General features: G+C 39.9%; 1 protein-coding gene across 8 annotated transcripts in view; it reads left to right on the forward strand.

The window, feature by feature from the left end:
* The window catches only part of elna (elastin a), a 76,675-nt gene that overhangs the window by 56,423 nt on the left and 3,852 nt on the right, over positions 1 to 16,400 (forward strand). For 6 of the 8 annotated variants that reach the window (XM_048159712.1, XM_048159711.1, XM_048159718.1 and 3 more), the window contains 17 exons: positions 320 to 415; positions 776 to 808; positions 1,161 to 1,226; positions 1,328 to 1,360; positions 1,856 to 1,966; positions 2,055 to 2,096; positions 5,112 to 5,153; positions 7,749 to 7,775; positions 7,872 to 7,892; positions 8,754 to 8,783; positions 8,879 to 8,956; positions 9,370 to 9,450; positions 11,983 to 12,039; positions 12,213 to 12,248; positions 13,006 to 13,053; positions 14,705 to 14,737; positions 15,385 to 15,441. In XM_048159712.1, coding sequence (XP_048015669.1) covers positions 320 to 415; positions 776 to 808; positions 1,161 to 1,226; positions 1,328 to 1,360; positions 1,856 to 1,966; positions 2,055 to 2,096; positions 5,112 to 5,153; positions 7,749 to 7,775; positions 7,872 to 7,892; positions 8,754 to 8,783; positions 8,879 to 8,956; positions 9,370 to 9,450; positions 11,983 to 12,039; positions 12,213 to 12,248; positions 13,006 to 13,053; positions 14,705 to 14,737; positions 15,385 to 15,441 — 891 coding nt within the window. The remainder of the gene's footprint in view (positions 1 to 319; positions 416 to 775; positions 809 to 1,160; positions 1,227 to 1,327; positions 1,361 to 1,855; positions 1,967 to 2,054; positions 2,097 to 5,111; positions 5,154 to 7,748; positions 7,776 to 7,871; positions 7,893 to 8,753; positions 8,784 to 8,878; positions 8,957 to 9,369; positions 9,451 to 11,982; positions 12,040 to 12,212; positions 12,249 to 13,005; positions 13,054 to 14,704; positions 14,738 to 15,384; positions 15,442 to 16,400) is intronic. The other 2 variants (XM_048159713.1, XM_048159715.1) reach the window with 2 other exon arrangements.

Consider the following 16,400-nt stretch of genomic DNA (forward strand, 5'->3'; position numbering starts at 1 on the left):
TCATTAGGTAAGAGCTCCATTAACTGAGTGTGTCAGATAAGAAAGACATACAAAATGTGCAGAGCGGTGGGTCCCCAGGACCAAGATTGAAAACTACTGTCACAACTGGATCTTCCAGTAAAAACATCTCTGGTAACATATGCAGAATTTTTCTAATAATTTAGTTCTCTTAAAACTTGCTCATGCTACTCTGCCTTCAGTTTTGTGTGCCATGCCCACATCTCAACATCCAATCAACAACGATGCATAAAAACAAGTTCCCACCCTACAGTTGATGCTTCCATTTCATCACGATTTTAATGACAAATTTAATGTGTAGGTGTTCCGGGTGGAGTACCTGGTGGTGTACCTGGTGGAGTACCTGGTGGTGTACCTGGTGGAGTACCTGGTGGTGTACCTGGCGGAGTACCTGGAGGTCTCTATTCATTTTTTTTAGATTTTTTTAGATTTTTTTTGGCGTTTTTGCCTTTATTATGATAGGACAGTGATTAGACAAGAAGCAAAGTGGGAGAGAGAGGGGGACGGGACCGGGAAAGGACCACGAGCCGGGACTCGGAACTCGGGTCGCCCGAAGCGCATTGGCGTTAATTTTTTTAATACAGACAACTGCACTATCTATTCAAGGCATTTGTTGCTTAAAGATTACTGCTCACTTTTGTTTAAACCCTGAAAAGTGTTTAAAGATTTAAATTCTCAGACTAATTAAACATGCATTATATATCATGAATTGTGATATAAAGGATTAATTCTATTTATTGAATTTATGCCATTACAGGGTACCCAGCAGGAGTTAAACCTCCAAAATATGGTGAGAGACGTTAACATTCTGTACCTCTAAATATATATTTAAGGTATGCTTTGTGATTTTTTTGCTTATTAAATGTCTACAAAAGAACAAATAAATACCACTTTTAAAAAAAAATTTTTTAAATCGGACTTAAGCTCGAGATAAAGCTGTTTCCTCTAGCCCCTCCCTACAGACATCAAGCCAAATAAGTTTAACCGTAATAGTGTAAAGATTATATGGGGAAACTAACTCTTAATTTTAAATAAGAATCACAGTGATATTTAACTAAAAGTATACATTTGCTACAGAGTAAAAGAGATGTTAGTACAAACTAGTTGGCACTGATTTGAATGGTGACACCGTTTGCCTGCAGGAGTTGCAGGAGGTGCAGGAACACCACTGACTGGGACAGGATTGACACCAGGAGCCGGGGTTGGAGGTAACTGATTCAACTAACCCACAAACAGGTCACTATCAATGTGAGATAATAATCAGCAGGTTGTCAGCAGCAATCAATGAGACTTATTTCAATCTTTGCAGGATATCCTAGTGGAGTCAAACCTCCTAAAACTGGTACGGTAGTTCATATACATTATAGCTTTACATGTTGCTTACCAAGCTGTTCCATCTAAAGCCCCGTTTCCACTGCAGGAAGATTTTTCCCCAGGAACTAGGGACTTTGGTGGTACTCGGTGTGTTTACACCACAGGGATAAAAATACCCCCTCAGAAAGTCCCTGTTCGCGAGGTAGTACTTTTTCAAAATTCAGGAACTTTAGAGGGTGGAACTTGTGCACTGAACTTGCTGATTGGTTGTGTTGTTTAAAAATACAACCGATGGACTGACAACAAGGTTCAGGCTTTATTATTTCTTTACGGTACTTTAGACCATGATGGAAACGCAGACAGAAACAGGTCTGGGGGGAAAAAAGTTCCTGGGACAAATTGTTCTGGGTAATTTCGGTGGAAACGAGGCTTAAACCTGTGTTTACTTGCCGTTTGTCATGCCCTTTAATAAGGTAATGGAACATAAATAGCACCTGATGTACTTCTTCCCAATTTCTGCTAGGCGCAGGGATCACTGGAACTGATATAGCAGGTCCTGGTGCTACACCTGGTGGTGATGTGGTGGTCGTACCAGGTGGTACTGGGGTGCCCGTTGCTCCAAGTGGAAAACCAGGTACGAAAAATAGCCTTACTCCACCAAATGCCATGAAGCACATAGTATATCATGCTTGAGTTGCAGTAAAAATGTGTTCATTCCACAGCAAAGCTTCCAATCCTGACTCCTGGAGGGACTGCTGTACCAGGTAAGTACAAAACTGATTCTTTCTGAAAATGGATGACCTCTCTAATCTCAGTTTTAGTTTGTTGCCATTAATCAGTAAGTGCAAATTGAAGTGCACTAATTTCAAAAATGACAAAAGCATAAAAGTCTGCCCTTCTTTGTATTTTATTGTGGCCAAGAACTGCTGACCAGGAAAGGAAGAGACAGTTAGACTTACATTTGACCAATTGTGTGTGTGCTTGTGTAGCCCGTCCGGTTCAAACCGCCCGCTCTAAGCGGGACGTGAACCTGGGCCTGTCTGCATTGAAGTCAGGCACTCTAACAAGGAGGCTAAAGACTGCAGTCTCTAGCGTCAGTCACTAGAGAGCCTTTTGAGTTCAGGGGTGTAAGGTTTACACACACAGCTCTTACTAGCCAACGTCCGTTACACTCACCCCCCTAAAACTTTCCACCGAGCGTTACGGTTCAGTAGAGTTCAGTACGATTCGGGACAGTAAACTCTAATCCAGCTCGCATTTCCACCACCAACATGAAAGTAGCGATCAATGTCATTCTCACGCGAAGAAGAAAGCGACACAATAAACAGCAATAGAGGACATACAGCAGATCTTGTTCTTGCTTCTCAGCATGTGGCTGTTTCTCACAACAAGAAACGGTATTGTGTTTCAACATTATTAAAAAAATGGCACCTCTTGTGTTGTAATTCCCCTTGTAGCACGTGCAAGTGACAGTTCTCTGTAAAGCAATCAACATTCTGCAGTGAGTCTAGCTCCACCCTTTAGTGCTGGACTACTGTGCTAGGTACCCCAACGGAAGGGTCCTAAAAAGTAGTACAGTACGGTTCGGAATTACGCTACCATTCACAACTTCTGACAATGGAAACAAAAATTGCATACTATACTGAACTGTACCATACCGCTCGGGTGAAAATGAGGCATTAGCGTGATGCAAACCTGGGCCCGTCTAAATAGGAGGCAGCCACTCTAACAAGATGGCTAAAGACTGCGGTCTCTAACATCAGTCGATAGAGCGCCTCTTGAGATCAGGGGAGTGAGGTTTACAGGCACGGCTCTTACCGGCCTACGTCCTTTACGCTTGTGTGTGTGTGAGAGAGAGAATGAGAGAGAGATTTGACAGGCAGCTTGTCAGAGCTGAGGCTTGAACTCAGGTCCATGGCATGAGAGTCAGATTCTGAAAATTTGAGTTACTGGAAAGATTTTCAGCACTAGAGAAGACTTACACTGGCAGCTAGCTTCAGAACAACTAAACACCAAACAAAGAAACTAGAGCTGGTACTTCATTTGGTTTGAATCAAACTTCACAACCATTAAAAAAAGTATGTTCTATATAGTATATGTGTAGTGTGAACTAAATTTGGATGTACTATATCTGTCATGTTGTCATGTGACCTATAGCTGTGTCACTTCACTGCCATTCACAAATTCTCTCCTGTGACCTCATGGGATAGTGAAGTGTCCAGTGGATATGCACTTCAGAATCTTTTTCTTTTTGCCTACTTTTTTATAAATACTATGAATTCAGACATACTACTTGGCTCATGTACTGTTTTTCACATTATATCCGAAGGAGGCATATTCGGGCAGAGGGTAGGAAACAGATGCTGAATTTGGAACCACATTCTACTATAGTATTCATACACTTTTACCATATCTTTCTATGGTAAGAGTAGTATGCGGTTCAGAATTCAGCAAGAGCCACTAACATACATACAGGTGATTGAGACAGGTGAAGGCAATAATTACTATAATTGCGAGATTTCAACTTGTAAAAAGCGTTCATGTCCTCATAGAGCTCATAAGTACAGCTTGTAAGATGGGAATTTTCTGAGAGCTCCTACTTGTACCACATGACTGCTGTACCACCTGACCACTGCAGATTAATTTAGGCATTTATAGTGTTGCCATAGACACGAATAATTCCCAGTTTGAGGACATGAACAGCTCTGAAAAGAATGTCACATGTTGACATCCCGATACTACAGTAATTACAACATGGCGTGAATGCAGCACAAGACATGAGGGTTCAATGACGACCTCTAGTGGCTGAAAAAGCAACACAACAAAACCAAGTGCTGACACAGCTAGCTCTGAATATGAAAAAAAAATCAAGGAGGAAGTAGTGTCTCATTCAAATAATGGTCCAGCAGTTTTATGCAAACAGTTGTACAGACAAATAATAATAATTGATTTGGGGTCAGAATTTTAATCCTTTAAAAATATGTATCTATAATTTCATGGACATAACCTTAAATGAAATGAGAATTTCTCAATAACATCTCCTTTACTTGATAATATGATCACATGTGCCTTTAAATCAGCTGTGTCCTGCTCCTGGAGGGCCACTGTCCTGCAAAGTTCAGCTGCAACTCCAATTAAACACACCTGAACCAGCTAATCAAGGTCTAGAAACTTCCAATCAGGTGTTTTGGGGCAAGTTGGAGCTAAACTGGAGCTAAACTAAACTTTGGACACCCCGGCTCTAAATGAAAATGTGCCAATATACTTTAATCATCTTTAACCGGACCACCATAAAATGACACATGAAATTGAAGAATTTAGGACAGAAATATATCACTATTACAGAGTACTCGCACTACTAATATAAAACATTATAAAACAATATAATATTATTGTCAACTACATATGACACCTAACATGATGTCTAGCTTGTCTAGATTTTGTTACTTCTGTTACAAAACACAATACAGTATATCCACATGGATTTTGAGGTTCAGACAAAACAATGGTGACTATTACTGCAATTGTTTGCTGATGATTTGAATAAGCATCTCTTCCCCCTATAACTGATCATTGACCCCCTGTCAGCTTGCTGGTATTTTCCTTTTCCCACTATCTATCAAATTGCGCCCTATAAATAACGATAACCATAATGATTGATAGCTCGTTTCTTTCATCTCCTCCACAATTGCACTGTTATGGCCTCTAAGCTAGTCACCTCTGTGCTGCCTGTCTTTGAACTGCAAGGGTTGAAGGTGGAACATGTTGTTTCTTGGCAGGACCGACGGCTATTGTAGCAACTGGCAAGGCCCCTGAGCCCAGTAAGATCTACTGTGTTGCATGTGCAAATGTCTTGTCTAAATGTAGCGGAACTCCATTACCGTTTAGCTCTGGCTTTAATCCTCTTTCGTTTTCCATCTAACCTTGCTGCTATCTGCACTTCAGTTTGCAGATCTGCATTTTCTCAGATGTGTTACTCACAATCTGTCCCTGTGGCAGGATATGGTCCTCTGGCCAGTGATGTTTTATGTCTTCGAAACACAACATGCACACTAAGTATTAAGAAAGAACATGGTTAGTTCCAAGCAGGGACCAAAATTAACTCTCACCAAGCAGCAAATGTGAGCAAAAAATGGCTTCTGCAGTTGACTTTATTAGGAACTGCAACATTAATAAATGGCTTAAATCTAATTCAATTTGAAGACAAAAATATCTGTCATGAGCGACCCCAGTGGGAAAAAAAAAAAAAACATTGTACATTTTTCATGTGCTGAGACTGCAACATCTTGAATATGAAACTTCAAGTGACATAACTATACACAGAAATCAATGATCCCATTGTCATTCGGACAAATTGAATGAAAAATGCAGTCATTCACCCTCCATTGGCAGGTGAGGCAAAATGTTAATTTTGGACCCTGGTTCTAAGTGTCCTGTGCACTAAATTAGACTTCAGAAACTTTTTGGATGTTGAGATGTGTTGTTCATCAACTCTTGATGGGTCATTCTCAGGATGCTGTGCCATTTGACAATGTGGTTTTTAATCACATATTATAATAGAAAAAATAAATTCTCTTTTAAAACACTCTTTTTTTGTGCCAACCCTGTTACTTCCAAAATGCTGTATGGTTAAAGGTCACCGTGGAAGTGGTTAATTATATTTACATTAAGTGCATTTTACATTAAGTTACATTCTTGTGCTTTGTGATAAGAAAAAAATGGGACAAAAAACTTTAAAACTGATCACTGTTGAGATTGACCATGCCAAAATAAGTGTAAACGTAATGAAATACTAATGAAGACTGTAAAAGAAACTTAAAGGATTAGTTCACATTAAAATGCTTTACTCGCCCTCAAGCCATCCTAGATGTATATGACTTTCTTCTTTCTGATGAACACAAACGGAGATATATTAATAAATATCCTGACACATCCCAGCTTTATAATGGCAGTCAGCGGAATCAAGTGTGAAGCTGAAGAAAGTGCTTCAATCCACATCCATCCATCATAAACATATTCCACATGGCTCCGGTGGTTAATAAAGGCCTTCTGAAGCGAACCGATGCATTTGTTTAAACAAACAAAAAAAATCCTTATTTAAAAAAATGTAAAAAAAAAAAAAAAATCCATATGTAAACAAGTTATGAAGTAAAATATCTAGCTTCCGCCAGACCACCTTCTGTATTCATCTTATGAAAAAAAAACAGAACTGGCGTCGCGTCAGTTGAGCTTTTTCTGTAAGTTGAATAGGGAAGACGTAGGACGTAGCATAAGCTTTTTGAACTGCAAGAGTTTTACACTTTCTTTGTAAGTAGAATACGGAAGGCGGTCTGGCGGAAGCTAGATATTTTACTTCATAACTTGTTTAAATATGTTTTTTTTTTTTTTTTTACACAAACACATTACTTCACTTCAGAAGGCCTTTATTAACCCCCCGGAGCTGTGTGGAATACATGTTTATGATGGATGGATGGATGGATGGATGGATGGATGCGGATGGATGCACTTTCCTCAGCTCATACTCGTTCACTCTCATTATAAAGCTCGGATGTGTCAGGATATTTATTAATATATCTCTAATTGTGTTCATCAGAAAGAAGAAAGTCATATACACCTAGGATGGCTTGAGGATGAGTAAAGCATGGGATAATTTTCATTTGAAAGTGAACTAATCCTTTAAAGCTGCATTTTTCCTCTTTGTCGCCATCTCTGTTCGAAATCTGCAATTGCAGTTATATGCGGAATTGTTATCGTTAGGTGCGTTGTGCATCAGCACAACTCCTCATCAGATGAATCTAATGTTTGCTGTCAGTCACCGCACCGGTGTGGATACTGTACTTCAGAATCACAGATTCTACGTCTTCAAAGTATGACCAATATAAGAATTTTCAATGGAAAATATAATCTTAACAAGTAAGTAACATGTCTGCCACTTTTGTTCTGACCAACTGAGGTAAAAAGCATTAGGCCTACAATAAATGTTGATTAAATCTAACGATCACTTAGCTCGGATCACGCCAAACCATGCAAATTATTATTACTGTTAATTTTCTAAAAGACATCATTTAAAATATTGCAGCATAACAGGGTTGAACAAAAAGTGCAGGGACAAAGACAAATTCTTTATTTTCTCAGAACATATATTTTCTAATCTGTTTCGCTTAAATTTAAAACCCAATAAAATTCAGTGATCATGAATGGGGTACAACTATCAAAACTTTAGCATCTGCAATGTTATTTGTCCTGTTAATGATATCAGCCAGTCATGGGAACTCAAAAGGCACTGTTTCCTGAGCATGACCCACTGCTGGTCATACTAGGGCTTATATTCATTGTTATAATGTAGCTTGTGTTTCTGTCTGGACTCATGTGACTGTACATGCAAGCTTACATTCATGGTATGTTCTGTTACCCAGGTGGTGGGCAAAGAGTGCCTAGTGCTGGTGAGTATAAATGGATAGTATGCATGTAGTTTACCAGCGTCAGTAAATATATGTCCAACAGCTGACACATCTTTTTTCTCTGTGTTTCAACTGCAGGTCTTGCTAAACCTGGAGCTGGTAAGTCCTTTTGAATTATATGTCCTGGGGTTCAGATACATCAGTCACCCTGAGCCATGACAGCAGTTGGGATGGCTTTCTTTAAAAGAATGTATCATTAATTATCAAAACCAATTTAACTTGAGAGTTGCCCAGTTTGCTTGGAATCACCCTACGGAAAATATTCAGGAGTTGAAGACAAAATTCACAGCCTAAAGTTGTATAGTCGTGTACAGTTTCTCCAGTCAGGGAAAACACAAAATGTTCAGAAAGTATAATCCACGGGACAATGATGTCAGGTTTTCTGGAAGGAAGAAAGGCATGTGTGAAAAGTGCAAAACGCACTGGCAAAGAAACAGAGTAAACGGAGGAGAATATAAAGTGGAAAAATCAAGAGACAAATCAGAGCAGGTGAGAGATAATGAGTGGCCGCGCTGATTGCAAGGCGCTATCGAGTGGCCGCCTCGCTGGAGAGGACGAAAACAAAAACAAAGAAGAGACAGAATGGTAGAAGAGTCCTAACAAATGCATGTATATATTTTTTTAAACATATGCAGTACTTAGATGTACCACTAGGGGGCAGTGTAAAATCACTTGTGACTTCAAATGTCACTGTCCTCATAATATAGGTGTGATTTCAAGGAAATCAGCAAACATTGTTTTACTGTAGCAACATCTGTGACAAAACAGAAACGTGTACAATCTCCCACTGGGTAAAACCCAGGAAATGAAAGTTCTGTCAGATGAAAAGGTGAATGGGAAAAAAAGTCTAAACATATGAACTTTTGTGTACATATGCTGAAATATTACCATTACTACTGATAGCTATGTCATAGGCAACTATATTTGAATTCAGTGTAAAGTACACGTTTGTGTTTCCAGGTCCTGGTGGGGTTTACCCCTATGGCTATGGTAAATATTATTAGTCCATCATTCAAGACAAAAACAAATTAAAGACTTATCAAAGTCAAAGTCATGCTGAATGTTTCTTCCCCCTGTTGTTTTAGGCCCATATTATGGAGGCACTGGACCATCTGGAATCGGAACTGGTGTGTTACCTGGAGCCAAGCCTCTGAAAGCCCCTGGTAAGATTGAAGTATCCAACTACCTTTGGTGCAGATTACTCAGAAGTTTACATGCACAAAGATATTCAGCTATTGGAGTTAATTGGTCAACATGTTTACCTGACTGCCTTAAGTAGCATATGACTGTTAATTCAAATCCTAGGTTAATGTAAACACCTTCAGAATTCATAAGATCTATTGTAATGGAATGTGCATGTAAACGTGTGCATGTATTAATTTAATCAGGAAATGTTAATCACCATATATAGAGGAATATCTGCTGCACATGTAAATATATTATATTTTGGAATAATGTCTTGGCCTCAACTTTTTTTGAAAATGACGTCCATGATATAAGAGTTCTCCAATCTGGATCGCACTGTATTCCGACTCCTAGTGCCCTACTTGACACGGTGTGTGTGTGTTTGTTCCAGGTGTTGGAGGAGCAGGCACTGCTGCCGGTGTAGGTGGAGTTGGAGGGGCAGGAGGTGTTCCTGCACTCATACCTGGAGCAGGTGAGATGTTGTGCAAATCCACATTACTTGATACTTGATCATTTAGCAGTGTTCCTGTATCTTAAAACATAGCACGTGGTGTTAACAATACTAAAGTCATGGGTGAAATGATAAAATGCATGTTTGTATGCCATGCTCATTAACAGCTGTGAGTCATATGCTTTTAGAAGGGTCCGAGGTTTTTACACTTTTTTTGATGTTTGTCCATCTGTAGACTTCTGTACTGGAGATGTGCAGTTAGTTAGTGAAGGTAGGAGGGTGTTCCAGAAACTGATCTAAACATCAATGCATTGGACCAGATGTCTTACATAGAGGTGTCCGATTGAAGAGCAAACATGTCACCATATCATGGATCAATTAGAGTAATCCAGTCTAGAGACGACAAGAGCCTGGACGATGTGCACAGTAGATAGGAAGGTTGTGATTTTTCGTTGTTGTAGTGCACAGATGTCTATGACTGAGCAGTTATTGAGATGTGGTCTGTCATCAAGCACTATCCCCAACTTCCTGGCTGGCCTGCATGGCATGTTCATTGATGTTGTGTTAATCTGATGGACTGGCCTGGAAGACGAAGAGCTCTGTCTTTGCTAGATGGTGTTCTTTTATCCAGGCTGAAATGTCTACTAGGTAAGCTGTGCAGCCACACTAGGATTGTCAGACTGGGACAAAAAGATGAGCTGCATGTCATCGCCGTAGCAGTAGTAGTACAAATCCTTCCATGGGGATAATACACTATATTGCCAAAAAATTTGGGATGCCTGATTTACGTGCACATGAACTTTAATGACATCCCATTCTTAATCTGTAGGGTTTAATATGGAGTTGGCCCACCCTTTGCAGCTTAACAGCCTCAATTCTTCAGGGAAGTCTTTCCACAAGGTTTAGGAGTGTGTTTATCGGAATTTTTGACCATTCTTCTAGAAGCGCATTTGTGAGGTCAGGCAGTGATGTTGGCGAGAAGGCCTGGCTCGCAGTCTCCGCTCTAATTTATCCCAAAGGTGTTCTATCGGGTTGAGGTCAGGACTCTGTGCAGGCCAGTCAAGTTCTTCCACACCAAACTCGCTCATCCATGTCTTTATGGACCTTGATTTGTGCACTGGTGCGCAGTCATGTTGGAACAGGAAGGGTCCATTCACAAACTGTTCCCACAAAGTTGGGAGCATGAAATTGTCCAAAATGTCTTGGTATGCTGAAGCATTAAGTGTTCTTTTCACTGGAACTAAGGGTTCAAGCCCAACCCCTGAAAAACAACCCCACACCATAATCCCCCTCCACCAAATTTTACACTTGGCACAATGAAGTCAGGCAAGTACCGTTCTCCTGGCAACCACCAAACCCAAACTCGTCCATCGGATTGCCAGACAGTGAAGCGTGATTGGTCACTCCAGAGAACACGTCTCCACTGCTCTAGAGTCCAGTGGCGGTGTGCTTTGCATTGCACTTGGTGATTTAAGGCTTGGCTGCAGCTGCTCGGCCATGGAAATCCATTCCATGAAGCTCTCTACACACTGTTCTTGAGCTAATCTGAAGGCCACATGAACTTTGGAGGTCTGTAGCTATTGACTCTGCAGAAAGTTGGAGACCTCTGTGCACTGTGTGCCTCAGCATGCGCTGACCCCGCTCTGTGATTTTACGTGGCCTACCACTTCGTGGCTGAGTTGCTGTTGTTCCCAATTGCTTCCACTTTGTTATGATACCACATACAGTTGACCGTGGAATATTTAGTAGTGAGGAAATTTCACGAATGGACGTATTGCACAGGTGGCAACCTATCACGGTACCACACTTGAATTCACTGAGCTCCTGAGAGCGACCTACTATTTCACAAATGTTTGTAGAAGCAGTCTGCATGCCTAGGTGCTTGATTTTATACACCTGTGGCCATGGAAGTGATTGGAACACCTGAATTCAATGATTTGGAGGGGTGTCCCAATACTTTTGGAAATATAGTGTATGTCATCAACATCCCAAAGGATGTTGTGTATATCAGGAATAGCATTGAACCCTGAAGCACCCCAGTCCCAATGGATAGTCAATATAATGTAGACTTTCTTTCAAGATATCACAAAGGATCTACTTGTGAGGCAGGACTCAAAGCAGAGGAGTGCAGCTCCTGTGAGGCAGAGTATCATGAAGATAGAAAGGATTGTCCTGTTTTCAAGATTTTGTCTAATCTCTTTATCATTTAAATGTTTTCTCCAAAGTTCATTTGTATTGCAAATGTGACATTTTATAAAAAAATTCACCGAAATACACAGCACCAAAATATCTCTTACAACAGTGCAGTGACTGCTTTGGTAGCAAACTAACGGTATATTTGTTTCCTAGTAATCTGAACACCAGACAGAAAGTGACCATAATGTAGGAAATGACATCAGTTGTGATGTCCTCCACATGGAAAGCCTTGATTCTGTAATATGACAAACACTGTGACAATGCCATTTTCTCTCAAAAATAGTAAACATACACTTGAAATAGCTTTCCTTGTGTTATTGGACTGTTGTTAAAGACATTGAGATCATCTTGTTGCAGGTGGAGGGTTTCCAGCAGGTGTTGGATTGGGAGCTGGTGCTAAACCACCTAAACCAGGTAGCAAAATAAATCATACTCAAATATATCCATGTTCTACACTTAATTGCACTTTTACGGATATAAGGAAATGCATATGACAAGTACGGAACGTTCACTGTTTTTTTTTTTTTTTTCATTAAATTGTATGACCTATGATTGAGCTGAGTATGTTTCCCATCTTATTCTAACAGGCTACGGCTCTTTGGGTACAGGATATGCACAGCCAGGTGAGGCCCAATATCAATGGTACAAAGAATGATTGAGGAGAATAGTTATATTTTCAACCAACGAGGACCAGTGCTTGAAGTGAGCCTGTAGCAACCTACTGCCTATTATATGCTATTCCATTAACAATACCAGGAATGATTTTCCTGTACCAGCTGGTCTTATGGCATGTCAGTGCTCTCTTGACACCAGAATCCCCCATCATCCCCATTACACATATACATATACACTCATATCAGTAACACACTTTTGTATTCACTCTCTCTCTCTCTCACACACACACATCCACACCAACACCCATACACCCACACCCACGCATGCACACACTGCAGTGAGGCTGGGATCACAGATTTGTCTGCATTAATCCTGTGAGCCCTTGTGTGATTTAGTGTCAGTGTGTTCCTTCTAGCACCATCCTTTCAGAATGTCTTTCCAAATTTGCTTCTCTGCTTATGCAAATATACAGCAGCGAGCAAACCCGGCAAAGTCCATCTGTCAAAGTCATACTTGCTGTAAAGAAGAGTCACAGCAAAACTTCTCAGATGTTTCTCCTGAGCAAAAGACCAAAATACTCTCACAATTGTCTAACTTAGAACTTCAGAAGGGATCTCAGTAAAACGTTGCATATATTTTCCAAGATACTAAAGTCTTTATACAAGATTACAAGTTATAATCTTAATCTATATTTATTTTGATAAAAACTGTGTCTTAGATCAACTGAGTTGCAGAACAAAATCTTTGAATCTTTCCTTTCTACAGGTGGTGCAGTTCCAGGAGGATATGGAGGATATCCACAAGCATATCCAGGTACCATTCTATAGAAATAATTTCCATATGGAATCCAACCCCTCTGTTGTAGACTAGTACATCTCTCGCTTAGGGAGCCATCTCAATAGAACATTGCACATTTAATAAAGGTCTCAACTGTTGTTGGCTCCATTCGACAAAATAGTGAGCTGTATTTGACAGAGGATCAGCACCTGTGTCATAGATCACAGACAGGCAGGACAGGAGCAGAACTTACAGGGGTTTGGTGCTTGAATGGACTTTATTATATACTGTACAATCACAACTGTGTTCGTAAGGCTGGTGTGATATCACCATGATCATTTTAGCACTATATTATTTTGGCAATAACAGAGCACGTTCACTGCTGTTCTGAAACAAGAATGGGACTACATTACAGGCAGAGAGGTAACACAGAAAGAAAGAACTTACATTTACTCTAGTTTCTCTAGAGAGAAATAGAAGGTATTCTATGATCCTTCACTTCGGGAGTCTAGAAAAATGCCACACATTTAGAATTGGTGTCTACTAATTGCAAGGTTACAGTAAACACAGATTTGAAAGGTCTAGATTTTTCCTCAAATGTAGGGCTTTCGTTCTTGTAGACTTGCTAACGAGACCATAAGAAAACAAAACAACTATTATTGAACAGTATGTATAATTTAACCTTGTTTCAAGCAAAGAAAACATGTGATAGAAAATGTTTTAGACAAACGTTAGTTCATGTTAGTAGTAAAAGTGTTCTAGGACTTCTTAGTGAACTTGAGGACAACTGACTTCATACATCACCAAAACACAGCTGATTCAAACACATTGAACAAAAACTGAAGAAAAGTGAAGTTTGTTCTGAGATAAGAACCTGCACCATTTGAGCACAGAAACAGACACTTGCTGTGATATTTTGACATTTAGACATTTTTAAGTATGACTTTAAGTTCCAGTACTTATAAGTATGCTTGTCACTGTCAGTACCTGATACCAGACCATAACTTAAACAAAGTAGCACTTCATTTTACAGTCCTGTTCCCCATGTATGTACAATAACTGGGTAATAACTTGGTACTAACCCTGAACCTACCCCTAAACCTAACCTTAACCCATGTAGTTACCTTATATTATGTACTATCTTGGGTAAGTACACTGTAAGTACATGCAAGTGCAAGTACTGAAAAATAAAGTGGAACCTTAAACAATATCCTGACAGATAATAAGGTAAAAGATCTATTGTTCATTACAGCAGGACATGTAGACATTAACCCACTAAAATCCACTCGCTATGAAAAGTGTGGGTTGAAGTGCAAATATCATGCAAAGTGTATTTGCATTCTGACCATAATGTCAGTCTCAGTGCTAGCTAACTCTCACGCTCAAGCTGATGTCATATAGCCTACGACACGCTATTACGTGTTAGTCATTATATAATCACAACGTAGAGATGCTCGGTGGGTTTATTATTATTTCTATCCAGATGCTGTTGGTCACAGCTGGTCATAAATCTCCAGCTGGAACAAACAGTAATCCTGACACTCTCATTTGGCTGACTCACCGTTCCTGTATGCATCTATTTCACACTGTTATTCTTCATTTTACTTACAAAATTAGAGACAATGACACTCAGTTCCTCATGTGGTTTCAACAGCTCACAATAATGTAATGATTTCTTGTGTTTTAGGAGGATATGGAGCAGGACTTTCACCACAACAAGGTACAAGCTCTTAAAAACCCTAAACACATCACTGGAGGTTGCAGTTGTATGAGAATGAGCTGTAGTTGCTGGACTGATGTGGTGTCCCTACCTTCCAATCCTGCTCCTGGAGGGCCACTGTCCTGCAGAGTTTAGCTCCAACTTGCCTCAAAACACCTGCCTGCATTGTCTGCTATTCATAGTCAGACCTTGGTTAGACCTTGGACCTTGTTTAATTGGGGTTGGAGCTAAACTCTGCAGGACAGTGGATCTAGGAGTAGGATTGGACACCCCTGATCTAAACTATAAAAAAAAAATAAAAAAAAATAAGAATCTTCAAGCTGTTAATTTTACATACATTTGAAAGTAAAGCAAAGTAGGCCTATCATTAAAGTGGCCCATACAACTCATGTACTATATTCCAAGCCTTCTGAACTCATACAACTACTTTGTACATTCAGTTCAAAAACTCATCATCACGCTAGCTTTGAAGGCAGTGTATCTCACAAGATCATGAAAATATGGACTTTTGTTATTACAATTAAATTGGAGTTCATGTACAAAAAGGAGCTTTTGATAAATTGTAATGCTGCCGCTAAATTATCGTCTTGATGCTATGTGGGGACAGCATAAAATGACCCGTATTTCATTTTGTACTTTTTCCACAGCCAAAGCAGCCAAATACGGAGGTGGACTGACGGGATTCCTGGGAGGAGGTTATCGAGGTACGCGAGGATGATCCGAGTCTGCAGTGAACTGATTAGACAGAATTAATCCCTGCCGCTACATAATCACTTATTTCTCATAATCACTGCTCTCATTTCTGATGTCCTCAACTAAACGTTCTGATCCTAAATCACACCAAACACTGGCCTACTTATTCTCAAGTTTGGACTTGCACGATTCAGTGAACATATGCGAGAACCACATTGGTCATAAAGAAGTCAAGATGCTTTAGAGGATCATTCCAAACTCACATTCACTTCTGACTCATTCAGATATGAAACAGCTAGATTTCTGATGGATAAAATCAAGTCCATTCAAAATGATGGTAACACATTACAAAAAGGTTGTTACGGTTAGGCAGGGACGAAGAGAGGCCAGGATCTAATTACAGCAGTTCAAATGAAGATAATCCAAGCAGGTAAGGAAGATGGCAATCCAATCATAAGATCATAAATGCAACCGCTTCAGAGGAACAACAGGTGTGTAAAAACAATGACTGACAAAGGAAAACTGAAACAGAGGGGTATATATGAAGAGTTCAGATGCAAAAGCCGTTAAACGCCACCTCCGTCAAAGATGAGATAATGATATTGAGGGAATGCTCTCCGCACATAGTATACGTTCATCAAATATCTCAAATCTGCTAAATCCCAGAGCCAGTTCATTGGCAGAAACCGCTAAACGCCACTTCCCTTTGTCAGCAAAAGTCCACAGAAGAACCAATTGGAAGACGCAAATTGAATCATATGATTTCAAGATGAATGACGTGTGTGTATGAGCCGCTTTCAACAGCCGAGCTGCAAGTTTTTATCATGTTTTGTCCATCATTACAGTAGCAATGACAGGATTTGGTGAGTAGCAAGTAAACACAACAGTGTTCCTTCTGCTGTAAAACTGACAGAAACGGACGTTTTAATATGTCTTCTTGTCCAAAGAGGTGAACTTTAGAGGGTTTTGA

Source organism: Megalobrama amblycephala, linkage group LG16, assembly GCF_018812025.1.
Source record: "Megalobrama amblycephala isolate DHTTF-2021 linkage group LG16, ASM1881202v1, whole genome shotgun sequence".
Classification (NCBI taxonomy): domain Eukaryota; kingdom Metazoa; phylum Chordata; class Actinopteri; order Cypriniformes; family Xenocyprididae; genus Megalobrama; species Megalobrama amblycephala.